We start from the raw sequence: 9,555 nt of genomic DNA on the forward strand, positions 1-9,555 counted from the left end.
AATGTCCATATATTTCAGATTACCTGTATTATCATTACATAAACCACACAGGAACTTGGGGCAACATGGGGGTGAAAGAATGTTATTACACTACTCTAATCTCTCAATATTTTTTAACTAAATAGCCAATTTCTAGTTTCTGGGTAACATATTTATCAAAGAAAACCATATAAAGCCAAACTTTCTTATTCCCCCCAAGATCTCCTCTTTCCCTTTTCCATCACCCTGTCACCAAAAATACCCACACCCAGAGATTCCAGTCATATAGTACATGTGCAAAAGGGGCTTGAATTTGTTAAGTAAAATCAATTTTATTAATAATGATCTTTCCACATGTCCAGAGTAAATGATTAATGAATTCCAAAGAAAAAACCTACATACAATGAAATTAGAAGTATCCCGGATGACAAAAATAAATTAAGTATGTACACCCATAATCACCGCCGCCTCCGAAAACCTGAAAGGAAGGGAAACCAAGAATGAGGCAAAGGACAGTTGGGAAAAACCAAAGAGACAGACAAAAAGACCATCTAGAGAAAAGGGCTCCTTAGGAGTGGGTCCCCTTGGCAGTACTCTGTATCCCCCCAGGATGAAAGACTAGAAGTAGGAAGGAAACTGACATTGGATCGCAGTTCCTTCAAGTGATGCTTTTATATTTACGTAAGCAAGCCTGCACAGGAGCTATGGGGACTTCAGAGACAGAATCCAGAAGTCTCTTTTGTGAATGACACTGATTTTCATCTTGGAAAAGAAAAAAAAATAAAGGCCCACATCTAAAGAGATTAATGCCCAGTATGGAAGAGATACTATAAAAGTTGGTAAGAACTAGAATGGCAAATCCAGAGCTGGTATCTCAATTTATAAAGCCCACGCTGCACTTGATCACCCAGGTCTGAGCCATTCACTAACCTTTCTTCTTCCGACCTTTCTTAGGTATCTTCTTCCGCTTCTTAGTAGGATTTTGATCCTGGAGATGCACGGAGAAGGGAAGGAATGGCTGTGCGCTTTCAAGTGTTAGTGTCCCCTTCCAAGTTCCTCGTGGTAATAAGCCCACGTACACTTAGCTGAAAGCATGAAGGTCACCTCCCACCACTGGATCAGCACCTCACCTCGTCAAGATGAGGGGTTCCTCCTGTCAGAGCACTGATGTCACTGAAGTGCGTGAGGGAATGAAGCTGTGAGCTCATTACATTTGCTCGTTTTCGCCGTCCTTTCTCCCGCTTGCTGACACTTAAACGCACCATCATGCTCTCCTCATAGTTAATCCTGCAAGAGAAACACAGACACTGTCTCCAGCATGCTCAGTCCCCTGAGGCAGAAAGCTGCAGCCAAGAACCTGGCCCAGGTGTTTACTCAGCCATCATGCAGACAGTTCTCGAGAAATTCATAGCTAGCCACTATAGTATTTGCTGACGTGATACTATATGCTCAGTACTCAATGTTCAATGAAATGCTTTTGCTAAAACTTCCCTCCTCCCCACAAATGAACTCACAGCCCATCCACAGGAATATTTAAATTATTATATAAGAAAATTCTTTGCATTCCAGCTTCATAAACAGGATCCCCTACACAGACCCTCTCACTGTTATCTATCGACTGCAGAGATAGATACCTAGGCAAAGTTGACAAATCTGTGTTCAACAATTGCTTTTCTACTTTTCTTCCCTGAACTTATCTAAAAACCTGATTTTCTTGCTTTCTTCACAAAATAAAGAACAGGGATAGTGAAAGAGAACTTTAAAGCCTTAGTCTGTGGCAATGCATATTTTTTCCTCCATGGAGTGTTTGCTTAGCTTGAACAGCTTGGGTCGGGAGTGGGGGTGGGGGACAACATTTTCCCCCTAGTCCCCATTCTGTACTTCAAAACTCTAATTCTTAGAAATCATTAACCCAAGTTTAGTACTCCATTTCCTACATAACATGGGTTCTCTTGGAATCAGATTAATCATATTCATTCAAAACAAAAGGACAAGTCCCTACAGCATAGTAACAACTTCTAACTGCACCTGTGTTGATCCTCCTGACTCTGGCGAGTAACATGAGGATGCCGAGCATCTCGGATTTCCTCTGGAGCATCCGAGTACTGCTCCTTTAGCTCACGAATGACAGAGCTGCTCAACGCCCGTCTCTTGGCTCGTTCTAGGCGCTTCTTCTCCCGCTCAGCTTCTGTTTCATCTATGTGATTAAAAATCAGCAAGGGTTATCCCAGAACAGAGAAGAGAAACACAATTCACACAGAGGAAGCAGCAGCCACAGTTCATACCATAATGCACTGGAACCAAGCGTGGTGGGACGTATTTCTTAGCTGTTCCTTTTCCAGATTTCTTCCCTGAAGCCCCAGACTGGCCTTCCTCTGCTTCATCTTCCTCCTCATCCTCAGAGCTCAACTATAAGAGGAATATAACGTCCACAAACTTAGGAAGAGTTAGTCAAATAAGTGACAAGGAAATCGAAAGCTGAAGTAACTGGGAAAGTGGGAATACAAACCACAGGGAAAAAGGGGAATCTCACATTCAACACTCTTAGGCACAAGCTGGGAGTCAACAGTAGTAAGAGAAATCCCAGGAGATCCAGGAGCACAAGGCTCACCCACATTTAGATCCCCAGGAAAATCAGGGTACTGCAGCCTCTTACCTTGCTCATCATATTGCTAGGATGAGGCTTAAAACGGAGTGGGTCATTCTCACCTACAATAAAAGATGCAAGAGATTTTACAAGACTTGGAATTTTCTGAATGGTCCCCAGAAAACCTTACAGTTTCCCCTACTTACTGAGGCTGCCTGTCACTGCAGTCTTGACCAGTTTGTCAATCTGATACTTCAATTTTTGGTCCAAAGGACGAAGCTTTTCCAAAACCTAAAATGTGGTTAAATACCATTACATGTCCTTCCCCTAAATAAGCACACACCAAAAGTTCCTATTTTAAGCTGCCGGACAAAGCTCCTAAAATATGCAAAAAGTAGAGGAAATGAAAACAAAAATGCTTTTTCTCCATTTGGTTTCCTCATTAAACATGAGAAAAATGAAGAAAAAAAAAAAGTTAGTTGCTCAGTCCTGTCCGACTCTTTGCAATCCCATGGACTGTAGCTCATCAGGTTACTCTGTCCATGGAATTCTCCAGGCAAGAATACTGGAGTGGGTTGCTATTCCCTTCTCCAGGGGATCTTCCTGACCCAGGGAACATGAGAACACCCACTTAAATGAGAGCGATCATGTCACAGTCCTGGAGTTCAGGATTTAGCAACTTAGAGCCCGTAAGATGCCAAATGCTTTGTACCGTGCGAATCTCCACCAGTCTCAAAACTGCAGGATGTCCCTGAAGAGAACCTCCTGAGGCTTTGTCCAGGATGAGATGGCTCAAATCCATAAGGTACATGAGCAACAGCTGATCTTTTACTTCCAAAAGGCTGAGACCCTGCGTTGAATCATAAGAGAAGCAAATTCAGTTTTAACCAGAGAATGAGGAGAGAGCCTAGGGAAAACAGGATAATTTCTTTCCACATTCAAGTTTTTTCCAAGCAGTTCATGTAAAGTACCTAGAGTAGTCTCAAGAAGTGACTATACCTAAAATGGCCACAGAGGAAATTATGCTAATATGACAGAAACAAAGCTCACAGAATTATGGAAGACAGAAGAGCAGGAAAATCAATAAAGTACCCCCAAAATCTCTATAGCAAGGTTTCTCGAACTCAAGGGCTACTGCTATTTGGGGACAGATAATTCTTTGCTGTGGAGTACTGTTCAATCTACAGTGAACAGAGGAGGACTAGAGGGCACTCCACAGCAGCCCTGACCTCCACCCCCGAGCCCACCCCTCAAGTTGTGACTATCAAAAATATCTCCACACAGTGCTGAATCTTAAATTAATTTAACCAAAACAGTCATCATGATTTTATAGGGATTGCTGAGTCACTATAGTGAATATATATCACATATAGTGAATATATGATTTATCCCCATATGATGAAATTATACATTACAGGTAAAAACAAGGATCTATACACAGTGACATGGACTTAATTCTATGTCAACACACTTTCTACCTACGTAGAGTGAATAATGTGGTTCAAATTGAGGAGGCGAGAAGTATGATACACATATTTTACTTGTATAGAAAAATGAAGATAATACAATTAGCAAGCGCTACCCCTGGGAACTGCGATGAGGAAAAGGAAGAAATAGAGTGTACTATAAAAGTGATTTTCCATCAAGCACATATTACTTTTACAACAAACAAAATTTGTAAATGTACCCCAGTGGTTATCTCAGAATGGTGATTACACTGATTTTTTAAATTTTCTTCTTTGTGATTTCATGTATCTTTTCAACTTTCTAAAAATTAAAATGTATTACAGGGACTTCCCTGGTGGTCCGCTGATTAAGACTCTGCGTTTCCACTGCAGGGGGCACGGGTTCAGTCCCTGGTCAGGGAACTAAGATTCCACATGCTGCACAGGTAGTCCACCACCAAAGAAGTGTATTACATTACAGTGTATTATGACTCGCTGCTGCTGCTGCTAAGTCGCTTCAGTCGTGTCCGACTCTGTGCGACCCCAGAGACGGAAGCCCACCAAGCCCCCTCGTCCCTGGGATAATCCAGGCAGGAACACTGGAGTGGGTTGCCATTTCCTTCCCCAATGCATGAAAGTGAAAAGTGAAAGGGAAGTCGCTCAGTCGTGTCCGACTCTGTGCGACCCCATGGACTGCAGCCTACCAGGCTCCTCCGCCCATGGGATTTTCCAGGCAAGAGTACTGGAGTGGGGTGCCATTGCCTTCTCCGATATGATTTGCTAATCATAAATTATAAGTGCATTCTTTTAAATAAAAAAGGTAACTTGTGTAAGCAGACTTAGGGTATAGTTATAGTCTCATATATATATATGAGACTCAAATAAAATGGGAAAGTACTTTATAGCCTATCAAACACCTGATAAAAGTCTTTGATTCTCAAAGTTACTAAATATCTGTTCAATGAATAAATATATAGTGATCTAAGATACATGTGAGCAGCAGGCATTAAAATGCATAAAGCATCATACCCAGAATAAAGACAGCCAAGAATGTGAGAAACAGGATCTTCTGACATGCTTGGGCATTGTCAAGCTTATGACTTACAAGAGTATGGGTTACAAGCATATAAGACAAAAACAAAAACAAAACGAGAAGCGAAGATTAAAAATGAGAAGAGAACAAAAATGAATGAAGAGAAAAAATGGCAAAAAGATACTTTAAAAATTCATTTAGCTATCTTCCTAAAGCACAAGTCTGCTGTAAATCTTGTGTTTTAAAAACCTTCAATGACTTTTATTAACCTACTATAATGATTTCCATACTTCTACTGACCTATGGAATGTCATGCTTAAATAGTATCTTAGAACAAAAGTTCAATACATAAAACAGGCAACACAGTTCAAGCAGGTATGAGGGATCCAGAGATCCCTCATTCCTTCTATACTGTCCTACACCCAATAATTCCTTGGAAACTTCAAGACCTTAATTTGAAAATCACTGTATTTAAGATACACATCATTTTCATAGTCAGAATACATCTTTAAATCAACAGTATCTTAGTATGTCACAGATTAATAAGCAGCACTATTTCTTAGAATATAAAATAAGCAATATGCTCCCAATTAGCAAAATTTTGGACTAAATGAATACAGTAGTAACTCCTTAGTTGGCCTACAAGGCTCTTCATAGAGTGACTACTTTTCCAGTCATATTTTCTAGCCCTGCCCCCAAAACGCACACAAAATGTACAAAAAAGCACACTACATGACATACCTCCTTTCCAGAATATCATCACGTGTTAGGTCTTCGTGTTTTTGCACATGCTATTTCTTTCCATCCCTCTGACCCTTGTTTATTCCTCACAATCCTGCCACCTCCTCTAAGACGCCTAACTCCCTTTGCTCCCTACTGATCATTTAATCTCACTCCTCAGTTTTCACAGCCGCTCACCATGACTGCTACTGTTTATACCTACTGCTTTCAGCTGCCTTCTCTACTAGACTTCAGCACAGAAACTGGATCTTATTCATCTTCAGAGCTCCAGCACTGAGGACGCACAACACACTCAATAAGTCTACAATGGATGGAACTGTTGAGAATATTAAGTCAGGAGATGCTTACTCTTCAATGTCTTACCTTCTCTGTAGGATACGCTTTAGCCTGAACTTTTTTGGTCAGAGTTTGCACTTGTGCTGTGACAGCCATCACCTGAAATTAATCCAAATAAAACCCCTGGTCAGAATACAATCACAGCTCTGTGAGCTGTGAAGGACAAAACCTAAACAAGCCACCTAAAAAATACTGATATCTGAGACACTGCCTAAAGTACACCATCATCTTCTTTTCAGTCCGGGAAAGCACAGGAGAGGCTGCTTCTGATACTTCTTCAAAAAGAAGAAACAACTTTCAACCTCTTCTTAAAGTTAAAGAGACTGACTTACCAAACTAGAGGTAGGGGATGGGAACTGGGACAGTGGTCCTGAGTGCACTGCAGCTTTGAGCAGTTGAACTTGCAATGTGAGATCTATTAGTATATAACCGTATATCAGCTGGGCACCCAAAGGGCAAGTCACCTTTCTCATCATTGGTTTCCTTATCTATAGGAATAAAGGAAATTGATTCAGATGCTTTTTTTTCTGAAGTTTCCTATATTCCTTTGGATGCAGAAACCAATTACTCTGAATTGTTGCCTGAAAAGGTTTTCATTAGATCATCCTGCTTTTAAGGTATCTGGTCATTCAAATGTGTACTCAGTCACTATGTGGTATCCAATTATTTTCGACCCCATGGACTGTAGCCTACCAGGCTCCTCTGTCCATGGCATTTCCCAGACAAGAATACAGGAGTGAGTTGCCACTTCCTTCTCCAGGGGCTCTTCCTTACCCAGGGATCCAACCTGAGTCTCCTGCATTGGCAGGCGGGTTCTTTACCGCTGAGCCTCCAGGAAAACCACATGCCCCCAAATCACCAAACTTCAGAGGTAAGGCAAACAAAGTCAGAGGAGATTTGCAACTAATCTATTCCAAAAGAGGTGGCATTACTCACCTGCTCCTGGAGGTTTTTCAAAAGTGCCACAGCATTTGGCAGGTCTGACTCCAACACCTCCTATGGAAGGGAGAGTAAAGAAAAGTCATTTCTTTCCTCAGGATCATAAGATGGAAGGTGTGGGGTGGAAAAGTCCCCTCTTTCCTTCAAACAGCCCAGACTTCCTGCCTTCCCCACTCCGATGCCCATGCAGCCTCCCCTCACGGCCGGCCAGCCTTTCACGTTATTGGAAAGGAGTCCCAGTCCCGTCTCCTTACTACGGTTGTGGCTGGGAGGACGCCTCGGTAGAACTATTTTTATCACCATCCTTCCCCCGCGCCAATAATTTGCCTCGGAGGAGAAGGGAAACGTCCACAATATCAAGCCAAGCAAACACACGAAACTCACCGGAGCCGCCATCTTCACAAAGCCTGCCCCTTCCGGAACTGTACTTCCTGAGAGCGGACGTTGTCATGATAGACTTGAGAGGTCACCGCCGCTTGCAAATCTAAACCAATACGAAGAGAGGCTCTCTCGTTTCCGCTTCCGAACAGGATGTACGGGAGGAGGGGCCGGATCCAGCCAATGGAATAGAAGAACCAGCTAAACTCGTCAGACTTAGGAGGAGCTTTACCAATATAAATATGCTCTTGGATAGAGCCATATGATTAGTAGATTCAGTGGAATGGGTGGAGTTAAGCCAGTAAAAACTCGGCAATTGGTTGATTGACACTTTTAAAGGCCCAATGGGAAAAAGGAGTTAACTGAGCGAACTGAGAGCGTATTGGCTCTTGGATGCCGCAGTACCCGGAGTCTCTTTCAAGACACTTCCCTTGCGTTGCCTGAGCCTGCCGCTAGGTGACGGGCCTCAGCTTATCTCTGAGAAGGTGGCCACGTTATGGAGTGGCCATTCCAGGCTGGTGTTCCAACGCAGGCCGTGCTAGATTCTTCATAGACCCTCAAGGCGTTTGTGTGATCTTGGAGAAGTCATTTGATCTCTGAGCTCTTTTCATCTATAAATAAGAGAGTTGGGCCAGAGAAGCCCAGAGCCAGAATTTAGGCGCAGAAGATAAGCACATTCACCTGCATAGTGACCACCTGAGGGCAACGCGTAAAGACCCCCTCAGCTGTCTCCTTCTACCAGTTAGGGGATGTGAAGTGGAGGATGCTTTACAAAATAAGCCAGTTCAGGTTTACATGACTTGCTTCTGGTCACACAGATTCAAACCCAGCTTGTGCATACGTAGTATTTCATTATGCGCTGCCTCATCTTTTCTTCAGTTCACTTCAGTTCAATCGCTCAGTCGTGTCGGACTCTTTGTGACCCCATGGACTGCAGCACGCCAGGCCTCACTGTCTATCACCAACTCCGGGAGTTTAACCAAACTCATGTCCATTGAGTCGGTGATGCCATCAAACCATCTCATCCTCTTTTCTCCTCTTCTCCTCCTGCCCTCAATCTTTCCCAACATCAGGGTCTTTTCAAATGAGTCAGCCCTTTGCATCAGGTGACCAGAGTATTGGAGTTTCAGCTTCAGCATCAGTCCTTTCATGAATATTCAGGACTGATCTCCTTTAGGATGGACTGATTGAATCTCCTTGCTGTCAAAGGGACTCTCAAGAGTCTTCAACACCACAGTTCAAAAGCATCAATTCTTTGGGGCTGAGTCTTCTTTATGGTCCAACTCTCACATCCATACATGACTACTGGAAAAACCATAGCTTTGACTAGACAGATCTTTGTTGGCGAAGTAATGTCTTTGCTTTTTAATAAGCTGTTTAGGTTGGTCATAGCTTTTCTTCCAAGGAGCAAGCTTCTTTTAATTTCATGGCTGCAGTCACCATCTGCAGTGATTTTGGAGCCCCCCAAAATAAAGTTTGTCATTGTTTCCACTGTTTCCCCATCTATTTGCCATGAAGTGATGGGACCAGATGCCATGATCTTAGTTTTCTGAATGTTGAGTTTTAAGCCACTTTTTTGTCTTTTCTTAATACTTTCAAATATATCAGCTCACTCCTGCTTTTTACAGTCTGGTAAAGTCAGCTGTTTGGGTATTAATTATTCCTGTCCTCTGCCTTGGACTTCCTGGGTGGTGCAGTGATAAAGAATCCACTGGTCAATGCAAGACACCCAGGTTCCGTTCCTGGGTCAGAAAGATTCCCTGGAGATGGAAGTGGAAATGGCAACCCATCTCAGTATTCTTGCCTGGAAAATTCCATGGACAGAGGAGCCTGAAAGGATATAGTCCATGGGGTCTCAAAGTGTCAAACACGACTGAGCAAATATGTGCATCATCTGCCTTGGGAAATAAGCACTGCAAGAGGAAATAATGGTCTTGAATTTTCCCCACAACTGTCGAGTTGCTCTAGGACTAGAAATTAGATTTCCTGACTTGTAGCAGTCTTCTGAAAGTAAACAATGAGTAACTCCCATATCTCGGCAACTAGGGTGGGAAAATTCTGGTTTCTAAATCTTCTGCTGGACTCCCGAAGAAGGCAGGAGTTAAGTATCCAGTCCC

At 42.7% G+C, this 9,555-nt stretch overlaps 1 protein-coding gene across 2 annotated transcripts; it reads right to left on the bottom strand.

Annotated features, from left to right (window-relative positions):
* Positions 1 to 286: 286 nt before the first annotated feature.
* Positions 287 to 7,528, bottom strand: NGDN (neuroguidin). Of its 2 annotated transcripts, XM_070377455.1 has the most exons (12): positions 7,445 to 7,471; positions 7,058 to 7,117; positions 6,454 to 6,609; positions 6,149 to 6,220; positions 3,279 to 3,416; positions 2,773 to 2,857; positions 2,636 to 2,688; positions 2,265 to 2,388; positions 2,008 to 2,176; positions 1,110 to 1,266; positions 910 to 967; positions 287 to 457 (listed from the first exon to the last, which is right to left on the bottom strand). In XM_070377455.1, exons 1-12 carry the CDS (start codon positions 7,454 to 7,456, stop codon positions 438 to 440), a joined length of 1,104 nt encoding a protein of 367 aa, XP_070233556.1. In that variant the 5' UTR covers positions 7,457 to 7,471; the 3' UTR covers positions 287 to 437. The 2 variants fall into 2 exon arrangements, with proteins under 2 accessions (XP_070233556.1, XP_005909866.1); XM_005909804.3 differs by lacking the exon at positions 6,454 to 6,609 and having other exon boundaries at positions 7,445 to 7,528.
* Positions 7,529 to 9,555: the final 2,027 nt, after the last annotated feature.

Source organism: Bos mutus, chromosome 10 (genome assembly GCF_027580195.1).
Source record: "Bos mutus isolate GX-2022 chromosome 10, NWIPB_WYAK_1.1, whole genome shotgun sequence".
Classification (NCBI taxonomy): domain Eukaryota; kingdom Metazoa; phylum Chordata; class Mammalia; order Artiodactyla; family Bovidae; genus Bos; species Bos mutus.